General features: G+C 43.4%; 1 protein-coding gene across 3 annotated transcripts in view; it reads left to right on the top strand.

The window, feature by feature from the left end:
- The window catches only part of TMTC1 (transmembrane O-mannosyltransferase targeting cadherins 1), a 174,689-nt gene that overhangs the window by 144,032 nt on the left and 12,677 nt on the right, over positions 1-17,980 (top strand). For all 3 annotated transcript variants that reach the window (XM_048501224.1, XM_048501223.1, XM_048501222.1), the window contains 2 exons: positions 3,216-3,324; positions 11,458-11,560. In XM_048501224.1, the coding sequence (XP_048357181.1) occupies positions 3,216-3,324; positions 11,458-11,560 (212 nt within the window). The remainder of the gene's footprint in view (positions 1-3,215; positions 3,325-11,457; positions 11,561-17,980) is intronic.

The raw sequence follows: 17,980 nt of genomic DNA, 5'->3' as shown, positions 1-17,980 counted from the left end.
GCCCTGGTTTATAGATATGGGAAGCAGGCAAGTGGAGAAACTACCAGTAAGTGACTTTTTTTTCCAAGGCATTGAAGCTAACAGTTCCCAGAAGGCAAGCGAGCTCCTTAATCAGTGTTTCGGGGGAAGCTTTCAGTTCAGACAACAGTCTCCTGCTGATCCACGGGAGGCACAGATCTCACTAAGCAATTTGTATTTTGCTCTTCTCAGAGACTTCGATTTTTAAGTAAAATATGTTGCTGAGTTTTCGCCAAGGGTGCGAATGGAATTTTCAAAACATTAATTCAAGTATTTTGCAACCTCTAACAGGTGTTGGGTTTTTATCCACATAATGCTCAAACTCCATGCAGTTTCCCAAACAAAAGCCCTTCCAGATTTTTTTTTCATGCAATAAACATTCTGTAATTATTCTTTATTGGTAGGGGAAATCAACATTTCTTTCACCCGAGGTGCTGCTTCCGTTGTTATAATTCCAGTGTAATAGTTATTTTACAATTCCAGTGTAAAATAAGCCAAAATTTTCTAGTAATGCGATGCCACAACCCCTAGAATGTTTCGTGACAGCTCCCATGAGATTGTGGAGGGCAGTAGGTCTGGACATGACACGATACTATTATGTCACCTCCAGTCATGTCACCGGATGTCATGGCATCCTAGCAGTGCTCTAGCAAGCCCCAAGACATTTGGGGATTACTAGAGCATTGTGGTGACGTGTCACGTCACTTTGGTATATGTGGCCCAAATTGATGTCACAGTGGCATTCCCCCCCTCCCTCTCCTCCCCCCCAACCAGTTTTGCTCCCTTGACTGCTCTGGGCATTAAGAACTTCCTTCATTGAAAGAAGACACTGTGCACTGGTGGAGGGTCCTACTATGATACCATTTTTTTATTCGAGCATAAGCTTTTGTGGATTAGAGCTTACTTTATCAGATACATGGCTAACTTCTTAACAGAGACACAGGCCCGGAGGCTGGACCTTGCAATTGCTGTCTGTATTCACTTAGATGATGCTGTGAACAGATCCGAGGAATATCAGCCACAGCATCTCAAACTCATCTGCTTCTTCATCCTCCATTGTGATAGATGCCGTCAAGTTTCCACAGTGCCTTTCTGCTGCCAACGCAGGACAAACTTTCCAATAGCTCTCATTGACTGGGGATACGATGCTCTCAAAGTATAATTTATCTTTGAGCTGAGCTGTTGAAAAATATCCCAGACCAATCCCTCAATAACTGTGGGCATAGGATTTTTGTTTGTTTGTTTTGTTTCTTGCTGGCTGCCAAAATATCTTGGGCGAATAGATGACATCATCGCTTCTCTCCCACTTACAAAGAATGGCTGAATTAAATATGACTTTTGGTTTTGGCGCTCTTATCAATTCAACCTACCTTTTACATGTTTAATCTGTCTTTCCTACAGAGAGTACTGGGAAGCATACACAGTTCTCCTTTCCACCATTTTAACTTCACAACAACCTTGTGAAGGAGGTTAGGCTAGAGCAAAGGTGGCCAACCTATGAGTTCTCCAGATGTTCATGGACTTCAATTCCCATCAGCCCTTGCCAGCATGACCAGATGCTCCAGATGTTCATGGGTTACAATTCCCATCAGCCCCAGAGTCCATGAACATCTGGAGCACCATAGGTTGGCCACCCCTAGGCTAGAGGGAGAGTTACTGGCCCAGATTCATCTAGCAGCTCAGCAGGGAATTAAACTCAGAACTCCTGAGTTCTTAGTCCATTATTCTAACCACTATACAACACCAGCTATAACTTTTCAGTTACTGACATCCGGGCCTGAAAAACCAGGAACAGAAAAATTGCCCGTCCCTGAAAAGCTGTTCATCAGTCATGAACCTCAGTCAAGCCACCAGGTTTTTAAATGTGTTAGGAAACTACTGAGGGTTTGGAAACTGTTCTACAAGTTAAGAAAAAAGCCCACGTTCTTGTTTCTAACATTTGTATCAAGTATTGGTTGTCGTCACTCATACATTGGTAACAAGGTCAAAGTATTGTTGGATGTGGCTGGATACTCTGCTGTGTTCAAGCAAATCCCCTGCAATTATGTTAATGACAGACAACTAATCTGTTGGGCTCATTCCGCACACACAAAATAATGCACTTTCAAGCTGCTTTCACAACTGTTTTTGCCATTCCGCACAGCTTCAAAGAGCCCTGAAAGCAGCTTGAAAGTGCATTATTCTGCGTGTGCGGAATGAGCCTTGGAAATAGCAGCGCCCTCCTAGCTGCTGAAGTGTGCTGTAGGCATAGCATCCTGTGTTTATCCCAGCATCCCTCCACTGACATACGTACTGTGGCCTTGCCCTGCTACATTTAAAGTGCCAGTCCCACCCTGCACCGTATTGTGGCATTTGGGGGCCGGGGAGCTTCTGCGCCCCATTGAGCAGGCAGAACAGACAAGAGATTGATAGAATTCAGCCTCTTGATTGCTTTCATTTTTTGGGGAGCTGCGTTGCAGCAGAAAGCCTTTTTGTTTACCCCCAGCTGAATCAGTCACCCTGCACCTGTGCGTTATATTACTGGTCCCTTTTCAATAATGTATGCACTCGTCTACCTGCCCCTTCCTTTCTCTCCTATCAGGTTGGGGCACTTCCAGAATGAAAAGGGTACAAGTTGTTGTGAAATGAGCCTGTTTGAGAATCTCTGGGTTGCATGCAATTCTGAAAATAGACAGACTTCCTGCTATGCCCCCCTTCCATTTGAGACTACTGGGAATTCCCCATGAAAACGAGAGCCTTGGGTTGATCAGGACAAGGAAAAGAGCCAATATTAAATGGATTCTCGCCCCACCCACTAGTTTTTCATCAGGTCTGCCTGATTTACATTGCCTAGGCTTTCTGGGGAGTTTATGTTGTTTGGTACAGTGGGGGCAGGAGGGCTGAAAAGCAAGAGAAGGAGCTTTGTGGTGAATGTCGTGCCCCACCCGCAAGTTATGGGAAATGTTGCCATCAGGTGCCAGGGCACAAAGCCAAGCATATATCCAATAGCTGCTTCCCTCCCCTCTGTGTTGACGTGCTGTGGAATATGATACCGTCCCAGGAGATGCTCCAATGGAAGAAATTTAATTATTCAGTCCTTGCTGAAAAAGAGGAGACAGGCACTTTTGAGTCTGTTAGCAGTGCTGTAATCAATAGGTGAGCTGAGAATGTTATTAAAAGAACTGCCTCTTTTCCACCTCCCTTCATATGCCTTGCAGGTCCCAAGGGAAGGAGGAGGAAGCGCTTGTCTTGCTGAGAGATTCCATTCAGTATGGACCAGAGTTTGCAGATGCTTATTCTAGCCTCGCTTCACTACTGGCTGAACAGGTAACCTGTTCCCTTCCGGTTCACACGGCTCATAATATGTCTGTGCTGTGTACACCAGGGTTGCCTTTTATTGTCTTGTTGTCAGAAGGAACACAACTTGTGATCAGGGCCATGTCTGTTTTGCACAGGAAAAATAATTTAAAAGGAGCCGTAATAACTTAATAACATATAGAACTGTAATAGTACCATATAACAACACATAACAAAGGAAAAAGTGAAAGGGGGGAAATGGGCCATTCACAAAGGTTGGATGTATGAATATGAAATTATATCGTTGCTTATTTTTGGATTTCAGAAACCAATAAACCAGGAACGTTTCTCCATGTCCCTAGGGACAAATCTATTCTTTTGATCGCTATAAGTGTAAGTTAATTTAGTCATTAAGGTTACATTCCAAACCAATCAGAAGCAGTTGGATTAACCTTTTATCTGGCTATAAGGATTGTTTAATTTAGTAGCAGATAATAAGCTTAACACAAACTCTAAATCCATAGTTAACACAATGCCTTTAGTTCCAAAGGAATATCATAATCTTAAATTCCAAAACAGTATCATAATGCCTCCTCCTAAAATTTTGGAAATCTGTATTCACCTTTTTTATTTTGAACAATCCCCCTCCAGTAAAATCCACTGAACATGAATAGCATCTTCAATTACATTGGTCCATTACATTGGTATAAATGTAGGCTCAGAAAAATGTATGTCTTATTATTTGTTTTTTAAAATCCCACTCTTCTGCCCTCTAAGGACCCCAAAACAATTTAAATGAACAACAAGAAAACCCCTAAGTACAGTAAACGTGGCACTGTTCACTCAAGGACACAGGTTGTGAGTCATGGACTAAGAGCCAAAGGACCTTTGGTTTATGCCCAAAGTCTTGTGCTTCTGACTGCGCTGATGCTTAAATACCTGCAGGACAGGAAATACCTGCAGGACAGGAAATGAAAGCTCAGCTTAGATGTTATGCATCTGACAGAGACATTTCTAAGAATTCACCTCTCTTCCTGCTATTAGAGCATTTTATCTTGTACAGCTGTCTGCCAAACATCTTACGCTTGCTGTGGATGTCACACCCAAGCATAGGTTCTCTTATTGTACATAAACCATAATGTAGGATATGTGTGCAGGATTGAGAGTACATCTCTGATTCCTACAATTCTGCCCACCCAAAAACACAGAGGAAAGAGTCATGAGGATCTTCACTAAGATTCATTGTTAACCACAATCCCATTCCAAATCGTGTTATAAACCATGGCTAAGATGGGAACTCTGTAGTAAAACCAGATTACTGCAGGTTTCCCAGTATGTCATCGGGTGTCTCATCTGTGTGTCAGATAGATGGACAGATGGATAGGTGGACAGATAGGTGGGTGGGTGGATAGTTTGTGTGTGTATGTGTGTGTGTGTGTGTGTCTGTCTGTCTCTGCTTGTCCCTCATGATTCCTCAGGAGAAGTAAATGCACTGTTTTGCAAACAAGTGATATGAAATGATCTCCTTGAGTCGAAATGATCTGCTTGAATGAAATCATTTTGCTCCTTGTGCTTATACAAGGCAAATGAAACTTTTGAAATGAGAAGTGCTGTTCTTTGTGTTATTAAAAAGCTACTATTCCGCCTTCTTCTTCTTTTTATTATTCCCTAGAGGAATGGTTTTATAAAAAAACTGTCTGGGTTAATAAGGCTAGCTAGAAGATGCTGCGGCTGCTGGGAGAAAGGAAACCAGAACTTTACCTTTTGATACTGGCTTGCTTTATCTGCAGGCCGAGAGTAGAGAACCGTCGCTGCATGCTAATTTTTTCCCCTTCCTTGCCGTTGAAGTATGAATAAGTGCCAACATTGAACCAGCTCCAGAAAATAAATGAAATTAATTGCTCACAATGACAAGTGGTTTAAACGGTATGGATTTTCAGTAGTGTGGAACACTGGTCAAAAGGCCATTTAGAGCAATAATTAATATAGAGTCAAAGAGGCTATGAGTCAAAAGCAGTTGCCCCTTAGAATCTGTAACCATCTTGGTTGCTGAGGTGATAGGAAACCTATAGGAAAGGCTCACTGCTGATCTGTACAAGTCCAGCCATTATATTATATCATGCATGGAATCAATTAAAAAGAAAAGAAAAGTGAATAAGTGGAGGTTATGGTCTTGGATCCTGTTCGCTCAGATGACTTGAGCAGATCATCGGGTTGTTAGCTCACTTATTCCTTACAAATGCTTCCTTTTATTAAAGTCCAGCTATAAAAAGTCTAAAAAGTACAATAAGAGAACCTGTGCTTGGGCCCGACATAATTGTAGCTGCATGGAGATGCTGCATGTGTTTCATTGATCCTGAGAGTGGAAGGGAGTTCTTTTAACTATGAACATGGGCTCCTTCCGCACATGCAGAATAATGCACTTTCAAACTGCTTTCAGTACTCTTTGAAGCTGTGCGGAATAGCAAAATCCACTTGCAAACCGTTGTGAAAGTGGTTTGAAAACGCATTATTTTGTGTGTGCGGAAGGGGCCATGGTTTACCCATGAACATAGTTGGGGTGGTTGCCCCGTTTGAAGATCCAGGTGTGCATTCTGCTCCTTCTTTGCAAAATGAGACTGCCACTGGTGACTACTAAAACTAAAATACCTGGCTCTCACTTTGCAGAGATTATCTTTAGTCAGATCCCCGAGTCTGGAAGTATAGATTTTTTTTTGCATCCTGATTCTTAGCATTCACAGGTTCCTGGATGGAGGCGACTGTGGTTTCTTCCATATTGAGAACTTATTCTTGCTAGACAGACACTGATCCCCTTGCAGCCATTCTGTGATGGTCTGAATACTTTCAATCTCCCCATCTCCTGATGATCTGTAAAATTTGAAAAATGAAAGCCGATTTGATGCATATAGTAGAAATTCCATTATTGGTCCCCAATGCTGCCTAAGTAGCCTTGCAGTCAGGGTTATCCTATATAAAATCTACACAGCATCCACTGGGGTTCATGCCTCTATTAAAAAGGGGTACATATCCTATGTACTATTAACTGAACATGTGAACAGGGTACAATTAATAGAATTGTAGAGTTGGAAGGGGCCTCATAGGCCATTTAATGCAACCCCTTGTTCTTTCTCACAATACTAAAACCAGGGGGGCATACATTGAAAATGCTGGGGGGAAGGATTAGGACTAATAAAAGGAAACATTTCTTCACGCAACGCGTGATTGGAATATGTTGCCACAGGAGGTGGTGATGGCCACTAACCTGGATAGCTTTAAAAGGGGATTGGACAGATTTATGGAGGAGAAGTCGATCTCTGGCTCAGGAGCAGCAGCAGCAGAAGGCCATTGCTTTCACATCCTGCATGTGAGCTCCCAAAGACATCTGGTGGGCCACTGTGAGTAGCAGAGTGCTGGATTAGATGGATTCTGGTCTAATCCAGCAGGCTTTTTCTTATGTTCTTAATGCAGGAGATACATCCCCAACTGATGACTGTCCAGGCTGTTATAAAAGACCCTTCAGCAATGGAGAACTAATCAACTTCCTCTAAGTAATTGGTTCCATTGCTGAACTATTTTTACCACTACCAAATTTCTCCTGATATTCAACTAAAACCTGTCTTACAATACCTGGAGCCCATTATATCTAATCTTGCTCTTGGGGAACTTTTTATATACTTTTCTGTTGTTGCAAGAATCATATGGGCTAAGAAATGGAAATCAGAGGAGGTACCCACAATTTACCAGCGACAATGCAAAGTTATGGATCTAGCCAGATTGGCAACATTGACTAGAGAAGATTTTGGATTTTTAGATGGAATAGAGGCATGAATCCCAGTGGATGGAATGGAAGTTATGGATTGAATGTATTGAACAGGAATTTAGCCTTCCCTCTGTGATACACCTTTGGAGATGCCAGCCACAGATGTAGACGAAATGTTAGGAACAAGATCTACCAGACCACGGCCACACAGCCCAGAAAACCCACCACAACCAGTTAAAATAATAGTTTGACTTTACAGTGTGCGGTATGAAAAGGGTGGTTATAAGATTTAAATATAAAGTATGATTATTATATGTAGGGGGGGTTGGTTTTCTTCTGTCTCCTAGATGGAGGTTTATTTCACCTTGGAGGAAGAAAGCAGAGACGCAGCTAGGGTTTGAGGGCTATCTTTGCGTTCTCAGCAAGAGAAATCTTTGCGTTCTCACCAAGAAAAATCGGAAGCTCTTTATAAAATTTTGTTAAATTTAAGTTAAATATAATATGTATCTAATTTTTTTTCTCCTTTTCTTTTTGGTGGTATTTCACATATAGATTAAATAAAGACTTATTTAAAAAAGAAATAATGGGTGGAAAGATATTGGCAGGCTAATAAGAAAAACTCTTATTATATAAGGGCAGCTCAGTGGTGGAATCGATTTGAAGTGTTTTAAGTGGACATTGGACAGTTACTGGTAAGAAATACTCTAGGACATCCTTCACGGTGCAGGGGATTGCACTGAAGGATTTTGAGGCACCTTCCAAGTTTTTAATTCTGTGACTCTTGCTACCTGTCCTCCAGGATTTATGAAAGGCGATACATATTCTGATAGTGCATCAGCAAGTTCCATTAGTGCTATAGAATTCCGTCCATCTGGCCATTAAGATTTGAACTCATTTAATGTAGCCAGGTATTCCTTGATAAACTCATTACCAAACTTGGCTGCCATCCTGTGCCCTCACTGTTCAACACTACTTTTGTGAGGTCACACACAGTCCCCCCCCCTTTTGGAAAAAGGAGGAGGCAAAACAGGTGTCAAGTCTTTTCGCCTTTTCTTTTTTACCTGTCAGACCTTCAGCTTTTTCACTAAGCTGCAGACCTTATTTTCCTCCTTTCCCTCTTCCAACTATACCTGAAAAATCCCCTTTTGTTGTCCTCAGCATCCCTTCTCAGCCTCTGCTCAGTTTTGAGTTTTAGCTTTCGTGACACTGGGACCGCAGGTTGGGTGTGCTTATCCGTAGACATCTCTGTCTGCATCTCCCTCCTTTGGTTTCCTAAACATCATTTGGCAGTAACTCCCTGGATACCTAAAGCCGGCCTGTTCATGTAGTTGCTTATACTTGAGGATATTTCATGACTCTTTCGATATTTCAAGCCATTCAAAGGGAGGTAGTTTCAGGAATAAATACTCAAGGAGAGGCGACTCTGCATAGATGGGGCTTGTGGACCTTAGTATTCAAAGAGAAAGGAAGTACGACCCAGTATTTTGATGACTCTATTGCTGCAGTGCCTTTCCTTCTTACCAGCTGAAATATGATAAGTCACGCGAAGGAAGCCCATGTTTCGATAGGTGCAGAATGAGAAAAAGAGGTGCTGTCTCAGTTCCCGTGCTACCAGAGCAATGCGCATTGCTACATCACAGTGCTGCAAGTTATGTTTATAGATGCCTTCCGGCAAAACTGATGAATTGCAGATTCTGGATATGTTTTTATTAAGTTGGGGGGTGGGTGGGGGGTGTTTTGCCATGGTTGGTCTTGCACAGCACGTTTCCCCCGGCAGCCTAGGAATCTAAAATGAGTGCTGATGTTCTTTTGCTCCAGTAGTTGTAAAACGTGCACTTAAGATTAATGTTTCATGCGCACCGAAGTTAGACTGTAAGTCAGTGTAATTACCCTGTCCTCCTCTTGAAAGGTGATTTTCCAAACTGGAGCAGACCTGGAAAGAGAGAATGCTTATACCCAATAGTATTCTAGCAAACTTCCCGAGACAATATTCCGCTGCTTTGGAACCCTTTGTGCCTTTCTTGAAAGCTTGGAAGTTTGGCTCCCCAATCTTGCAAAATGCCATTGTAGCCTTCAGACTTATTTTAAAAGCTTATGATATCCAATGGTTGGAATTCAGCTCACTACAAGAGAAATAAGCCCATCAGCCTTGTGACAGGTTGCCCAGATTGGTACTACAGTTATGGGAGATCTGTGAAGGCTTCTTGTTTTTGGAAAAGACATCTGAGAGGCTGCCGCTGAACTGAAATATTTCATCGCAGTAATACTGCATTGCTGGTTCTGACCAGAAACCACAAGGTTCTGATTCCAGACTCTTTCAGCAAAAGAGGATTTGGTGACTTCATTTTGCTGTAAGACTTTTACAGAAAATTCTTCAGAAAACACAGCTGGAAGTCAGGGGAGAACAGTGCAAAGTTCCCACAAATTATAACGACCAAAACAAAGATGGCAGGATCAGTCAGAAGGCACCGGAATAAGCAGATGAGGAGATCTTGATTAGTGAATTAGAAGACCTCCATTCTCCAACAATAGCATTCTTAGTTCAGGCTACAGAAATAATCTGTTTTCTACAACATGCAACTGAGAACATTATTATTGGAGGATGGAGTTGCACTAATTGCACTATTGCACTAATCAAAATTCGGCTTACATCTCAGAGCCACCTTTAAGCAACCAGGGCAATGAGTGTGTAAATCGATGCCCGTGATTGGCAAGCAGTCTGATCGGCCAAGGCACGCGTCATAACTAAGAGCCTGGTCTTCTGTCCTTTCCTACTCAACAGAGGACTTCAGTCTGCTCTACTCCATCTCCTGCTCCTGGTTCCTTGCCCCTTCCTTTTCACTTTCCTCCAGATTTCTCTCTTGCTTAATAAACGGATAACCCACACTGGAAAACAGAAACCTACCTGTTCTGGTTTCTTGTATAACCACCCAGGAACCCTGTACAATTCTGACAGTCTCCTCTCTCCTATTCAACCCCAAAATGGAAAGCGGCATGCACAGCTTCCATGGTTACTTGATTTTTAAAAAGAGAATAAGTAAAGTGTCTCGTGGCCTCATTCCCTCATAAAATTGGATGGCAAAGTGAAAAGAAGAGCCCAAGTCTTTCTTCTGAGGAAAGACACTTTCCCCTTGCCTGTTCAGAATAGTGGATCTAAACCACATAGCAGTGATTCTGTGGTTTCTGTAATAGTGCCTTGCAAATCTGGCAGTTGCAATCTGACACAGAATTCCTCATCTTGAGAATTTTTGTCCAGGTAGGTTTCTAATCTCTGTGGCTGCAAAGAGAAGCTTGGAAAGCTGAGCTGTGCATGGTGAGATTTTGGGAGCCAGAGGAGTCTGAGCCGAATTCCCAGCAGCCCCAATGTGGGGCAGCAATGTGCATCCTACCACCTTTGCCAGAGGCTGGAGAGGTGGTCTTGTCCAGTTTCTCTCCTCACCAGAGCCTCCATCCAACATTACTTTTTCCTCTGTGGGACCTGTGATCTCCAGAATAATGGAAAAGCTAGAAGGATCTAACATCTTGCCTGTCCTAGGGCCTAGCAGAAGATAGTAAATACTAAAAAGACTCTATATGCAGATACGTTTAATTTTCAAAATGTAGGTAATAAACTTTTGAGTAACCATTTTAAGCTCATCTACTACCTCCAAGATGTGTGCATCCGAGCTGTGAAAATCTTTCCTATGGACTTAATTTGCTTGCCAGCACACAACTTAAAAATACTGTATTGTTTGTCTCCCTGGAAGAGACCATAATCCTTCTCTGTTGAGGTACTGTAAGAAAAGGACACTGTACCAAAGAGAGTCATATGAAGATTTGACTCTTGCGCCTTCCCGTCTACTTCCTCGGCTATCAGTGGTATATTTTTCTTCCATGGCCATTCAGTAGCATCCCCATAAAGCACAGTATGGTTCAAAAGACAACCAACACTCTCATTGGAGCAGAGGACTCCCACCCATTCACAACACTATGTGGGATCGTTCTGTATACACTCACCATCAGCAAATTGGTTAATCTCCCAGTCTCATGGGAATCATAGAGTTGGAAGAGACCCTAAGGGCCATCAAGTCCAATCCCCTGCCATGCAGGAACACACAATCAAAGCACTCCCGACGTACGTTCATACATATGAACATACACTTGCGTTCATTTTATTGGCACCCTTGTTCTTCGCCAAGGAGTTTGGAATAGCATTAGACCTGCTTAGTTTCACAGTGCAAGGCCAGCATTGCACATTTTCTCTCTATTCATTGGGCCATCTATCAAGGCTAGCCCTGGCTTCTGGGGAGGGCTGCGTGTGTGCCCATCCCTTACGCCAGCTGTTCTTGTGAAAGGAATCGGCAGGTAACCATTTATAGCAGGGCTAACCATAACCACATTTCTGAATTCTTTCTGTGTTTAAGGATCAATTAAAAGATGCAGAGGAAGTATACCAGGCTGGAATACAGAATTGCCCAGAAAGCTCCGATCTGCACAACAACTATGGGGTTTTCTTAGTGGACACAGGTAAGTGAAAAAGGAGTCGGGATGTGTATACTGTATCTGGGTTGTTGGATCTGTTCTGGGAAAGAACTATTGTAGGACAATTCTCAACAAAGCTAAAGCCTTCCAAGTCCATTGAGGCCAGTGAGCTTAGAAGGGTGTAACGCTGCTTAGGACTGCGTGGTTTGTTGGTGCTCTTTATTTGGAAGAACCATCCAAGGAACCTGAGAAGCCTTTTTATTGTAAGTCATATAGAAATCAAGGCTGAGTCAGAAGTAAACGTTCATGGATGATGTAAAGCGCCTTCCCTTTTGTGTGGTGACATTTCTGAATATTCTTGTAATAATTTGAGGCTCACCCCCTCCCTCCCCAACAACACACACTCTCTTCTACTGCTGCTTTTTAGAGGCATTTCCCCCTCTTCTTTTTGGTCTCGAATTGCCTTCACTGAATTGACTCAGTGGTTGGTGCCTACCTGATTTTGCCAACCAGGTCACAATCTGGTGTGATTCTGTTGTGTGTGTGTTTCTTTAAGCAGAATCACTTGGATCACCACACTGGCCCAGCTGAGTCGGCAGGCATGGAGGGAAGAGAAGAATAGTTTTCACCTTCACTTTCTCCCCTGCTAATAGTTCAACACAAAGCATTTTATTGGGTACTTAATTCGGTTGTGCAGGGAATTTCCAGTTTCCAAAATTAATATTGAAACTGGAGAGCCCTAAAACTCCTTTGAGTTAACTAAATGAATAAATCCCGACTCCGCTCCTAGACTGGCTGTTCGTGCTGCAGTCATTTGCAAGGATTTGTAATTAGCATCAATATCCAGCCTGCACTTGTTTATCTTTTTTAATCCCAGCAAAGCTCTGCCTTCCTTTCTCTCGGGGCCTCACAGAGGCTGCATGCGATATCCTGACAGTAATGCGGTGCGACCGCTTGAAGCTACAAATGCTTCAGCCCTTTCCTCTCACTTTTCCGCAGCTGCTCGATGGCGGAGCAGCTCTTCAGCTTGGAGAGGGCAGAGCGCAGCTGCCGAAAAATAAATAAAGCTTTGCAAATAGGCGCATTTTTTGGCCAAACACGAAAGTTGTGTGTGGAGCGGAAGAATGTGTTTCTCAGCCGCGCTGGTGAGCACTTCACTCCAAAGCTACTGACTCGGTTCCAGCTTCTGTGTCTTCTGTTCCCTGCCTGGCACATGCATAATAGAAATTGTCACTGCAAATGGCATGTTTTAATTGGCGGAGTTTGAATAGTCAGCCAACAAAATGAGCTGCCCTTTTTCTTCTCGAGAAGGCCTTCCTTCCCCCCAAAACCCGCCTGAAACACTTGGCTAAGCAATTATCAGCGAAGCTGCCTTAGTCTTCAGCTGCCGCACTCGGAGTATCTCAAAGTTAAAATGGGGACAAGTACATGGACCGCTTGGGGGAGAGTCTTGCAAAGCGAGGCTATGGGAGAGAAGGGAATTTTGGATGTCTCACCCATCTGTGTGTAATCCGTTGCTCTTGGATACTGTGTAGGTGGTGGTGGTGGGAAGATTAGCATTCTTTTTCTTTTTCTACAAAGCTACATATCTTAACTCTGGTAGAATTCAAGCTTTTCGCAGATGCCTTGGCTGCATTTGGCATCGTGAGCATACTGGAGCCTTGGCTGCATTTGGCATCATGAGCATACTGGATCATCAGATCCTCTGAAGATGCCAGCCACAGATGCAGGCGAAACGTCAGGAGAGAATGCTGCTAGAACACGGCCATACAGCCCGGAAACCACACAGCACCCTAGTGATTCCGGCTGTGAAAGCTTTCGACAATATACTGGAGTTTGTTCATGGCAGGAACTAAAACTAATCCTCTCAGGCTTCCGTGATCCCCATTTCTCCTGTGTGTACAGAGTTGTCATTGGCTCATTCCGCACATGCAGAATAATGCACTTTCAAACTGCTTTCAGTGCTCTTTGAAGCTGGGCGGAATGGCAAAATCCACTTGCAAACAGTTGTGAAAGTGGTTTGAAAACGCATTATTTTGCATGTGCAGAAGGGGCCATTGAATCATTCCTGTTTTGCAATTGTGTTTTCCTCTCCAAAGATCTTGGAGGAGGTGAAGGATGAGAACACAGTCTTTACATTTTAAAGTACAGGTAACCTTCTAAACAGCTCTAATGCACAATCACCCCCCCCCCCAAAAAAAACTCTAAGTAAAGCACTGGAGTTGGCAGTTTTCATTTCATTTGTGCAGTATTTTTTTGTGTCACGTCTAATTCTAGGACGTCAGAAACATGGGTTTGATATGAGGGATACATCTTTCACTCTGCTTTGCCCTAATTCTGTCCTGTACTTCTGCCCACATTCCCCAAGCCATTTTTGACAGCCCATGTGAAAAGCGCGGCAACAGAAATGCCGGGAACTGTGACAGATTTCTCTCTTCCCAGCTGAAACGACTGGGAGACCTGTTGTTATCCATTCCCAACCCTTTCAAACCATCAATTAAGCTTTTAGAACAAGATAATTAAAATATTGTAATTTAAAAATCTAATAGGTCCTTAGTTTTCTCTGTTTATTTGCCTTCTGAGTTTCATTCAGATGTCAGGTTAAGCTGACATTAAGCCGGGATGTGCATAAATTTGGCATGTTGCCGTGTGCAGACGCACAGCTCTGTCCTCCCTTCTTTCATGGAGCAAAAACTCCAGTGACCAGCAGAGTGCAAAAATGCAGATGCCTGCATTAGCCGAAGTTAATCTCCTCTGGATTCTGAGCTTTATATCCAGGTTTCTTTGTCCTTACAAAGTATAGCTATCCACTACCACAGTTTCAGGACTGTTTCATTGTTTCCCATACAATCAAGAGAACCAGATTCTTTCTTTTTAAAGCAGACTCTAAGCCATTGTTCTCATATATGAGAAGAGGTGAAGGGGGTGCTGAAAGAGGCGCAGGGACCCCTCCTTGTTGGAGATCTATAAGAGCCACTGCAAAGCTTATTTCCTTATCAGGTCTTTTGAGGGGTTTGAATTGGCAGGCGTCTGTGGCAGGCATGCCAACTCCATATGCCATGGTGAGTGGGGGAGAGCAGGAGTGGTGAGGAAGGGAACATGGGAGAGGGATCCCCCCACTAGTATTGAACATCTTGTATCTTGTGTATAATATTGAAGTTGGCCAAATCTGAGAATACTTAAACCTGGTGACTGGAGTTGTGGATGGAAAAGATGGTTCTTTCCTGAAAAATGTCCTGGTTGCAGAAAAATCTAAAATCTTAAAAGAAGAATGACATAAAACTCTGAAAAGGAGTGCCTGTAGCTTTAAGAAAAAGTGGGGCCATGGTGGGATTCAGCTGGTTAGCTAGTGGTTCGGGAGAACCGGTGCCAACCGGCTGAATCCCGCCTCTGCTTGGTTTCCATCAGTAAAATGGTGTGTGTGTGGGGGGGGCAGTTAGGGCCCTTTCCCGGGCTGTTTTGGCCTGGCAATGACCACTGGGTGACTTGATACCAATCTGACTCGCATGATTCATGTAGGCATGGCTACTCACTACTGTTCAACAGTAGCCGCCATATAATAGCCCATGTAATGTTAATGTCAGTGCTTCGAAATAGGGTCTGAGACCCCTTGATTCTGTGAGACCGGTCTGCCAATGAAATTCACTAGGTGATGGTGAGCCAGTCACATACTTTTAGCCTAATCTACCTCACATGGTTGTTGTGAGGATAAAGAGGAAGCGAGGAGACTGATGTAAGCGTCTTTGGCCCCCACGGTAGATAAAGGAGGTGTATAAGTGAAGTAAATAAATAATAAATATAGATGATGGGTGGCACATAAAAGATAGGTTGTTGTAAATGAGAGAATGAGACAGGGAAAGTTGAGGTGATGTGGGGGTTGCCAGGAGGAGGCAAAGGAGAAATAGTGTGGGAAGCAGGAACCAGGGAATGTGATGTGTCCTCCCTCAAGTCCTTGACGGCTCCCGACACAACTGGGCCGTAGTTTTCTTAGGTAGAGGCTGCTGGGACGGGGAGGGAAAGTTGAAAACAGAGGGGCTGATGAAGGTTGGTTGCCTGTTAAGTGGAAAGGATAGAAGGGAGCAGGAAAGGAGAGAGGCGATGGCAGCTATCAGGGAAGGGAAAGAGGAAATAATGGAGGGGGAAATTAGATTCCCACCCACAGACTCCCACTTGTTCTCTATATTCCTTTTTCACAAGGAAGAGAGCTTGCCCTGGTTAGTGTTTAGACGGGAGACAACCAAGGGAGTCCAATGTCGCTGTGTCACCTCTGGACGTCTCTTGCCTTGAAATCCTTATGGGGTCGCCATGCGTTAACTGTGACTCAATGGCACTTTTCACCACCAACGAAAAGGTGGTGCTCTTGATTGGCCTAGAGCCAGTTCTGCTCTTGCCTTGCCTCAAAACGCTTCCATTTATTTAGGTTTTTTTTTAGATATTTATGTCCCTTCCCACCCTTCCCAGATGGGGACACAAAACTGTGTATGACATTTTTCTCCCCTCCTCCATTTTTTCCTCATAACAGCCACCTTGTTGGGCTGGGGGAGTGTGGGGAGCTGAAAGTTACCCTGTGAGCATCTGTGGCCAAGTGGGGATCTGAATCCCTGGATCTCTCAAATCCTAGTCCAGAGCTCTAACCACTACACTGCATAGAAAGTCAGGCCACTGGCCACAATATGGTGGGTAGGGGGGAGGAATGGCTTACAATAGGAATTAGGAAGTACAGAATTAAGAGTCCACTCTCTTGCTTTCTTCTGCAGTCAGAACTTGTGAAAGGGCACAGGAAAGGTGAATTGCTAAGTTTCGGTGGGCGAAATTGCTAAGTTTCAGTGGGCGAAACCAGTTAGGGATTTGTGGCTCTGAAAATGAACTTTGAAGGGTGTCTAAAAGCTATGGGAAGCCAAAACAAATCATAGAATCATAGAGTTGGAAGAGACCACAGGGGCCTTCGAGTGCAACCCCCTACAATGCAGGAACACACAATCAAAGCACTCCTGACAGATGGCCATCCAGAGTCTGTTTGAAAACCTCCAAAGAAGGAGACTCCGCCACACCCCGAGGTAGTGCATTCCACTGTCGAACAGCCCTGACTGTCAGGAAGTTTTTCCTGATGTGTAGGTGGAATCCCCTTTTCTTCACCTTGAACCCGTTACTCCTGGTCCTGGAAACCAAATGCTTTACTTGAATGCATTACTTGTACTTTTACAGAGCTCTCTACCCATTCCGGACATCCGTTAAGGGCAGGCTGCACGTGCAACATGTCGCAGTAATCCATCCTGGAGTTTGCAGTCATAAAATACAGTCTGTGTCCCCTGGATTGCTCCACTCTGCTGCTTTATGTTAATGTGAAATGGTTGAAAGTTTATAATGAAATGGTGATAACTGCACTAAGAGTCTCTCCCTCCCCCCCGCCCCCAAACACACACTGTGCAACATTTTTTGATGTGCTTATTTGCATTTTACACACAGATTATGTATGCATTCTGCTGTGGGAGATGTTTCCACGTGACAGGCAATGGATTCATGTACAAAATTTATCTTAAGTAGCTGCTTGCTTCTCAAGGCTAGCAATCTGTCATTTTCCAGCAGTACGGAATCAGCATCAACACATCTGTCGTCGTTGTTTTTAATGCAAAGACACCTATGAATGATTCTGCTTAATCAGTTTACACACAGCACTCTCTCGGTCTCTCTGCTATAATAAATTTCCCCAGAAGTCTCATCTATCACAGCTTTCTCATAGCAAATGCAGTCAAGTAACTCCCCCATGTGGTGGAATGGAAGTATAGCTGCAACACAGGACTGTTGAGGCCATGCTAGTGTGGTCCGTTGGGCAAGGACCAAAGAATTTCCAGTAATACAGCTCAATTTTGTGTTTTAGTAAATACGTTCAGGAAAACAGGTGGATAGGAGACCATAAGTTCTTTTAGAGGAACGTTAAAATAAGTTCTAGTTTATATTTTAACTTTTTTCCTCTTTGTTTCTAACAATTTGGAATTTGATCTTTTATGAATTATTGTATTCCTGGTTGTTAATCATAAATAAACATTCAGTCAGTCATTGGGCAGAAAGAATCCAATAGGAGGCAGAGCAGCAGTGGCGTAGGAGGTTAAGAGCTCATGTATCTAATCTGGAGGAACCGGGTTTGATTCCCAGCTCTGCTGCCTGAGCTGTGGATGCTTATCTGGGGAATTCAGATTAGCCTGTACACTCCCACACACACCAGCTGGGTGACCTTGGGCTAGTCGCAGCTTCTCGGAGCTCTCTCAGCCCCACCTACCTCACAGGGTGTTTGTGCCCTGTTATTTCATCCCCAGGCCAGCAGACAACACAGAAAAAGTTTAGAAACTCAGGAATGCATAAAATATATGTATAATATTGTAAATATCAATCTATTTTATATTTTAATACCATAAATATACACAATTTCTGTTAAAAGTTAAAAGAAAAGAAAAAGAAGAAATTCAG

Source organism: Sphaerodactylus townsendi, linkage group LG06 (assembly GCF_021028975.2).
Source record: "Sphaerodactylus townsendi isolate TG3544 linkage group LG06, MPM_Stown_v2.3, whole genome shotgun sequence".
In the NCBI taxonomy this organism is placed as follows: domain Eukaryota; kingdom Metazoa; phylum Chordata; class Lepidosauria; order Squamata; family Sphaerodactylidae; genus Sphaerodactylus; species Sphaerodactylus townsendi.
This window is presented reverse-complemented; position numbering and strand designations above follow the sequence as displayed.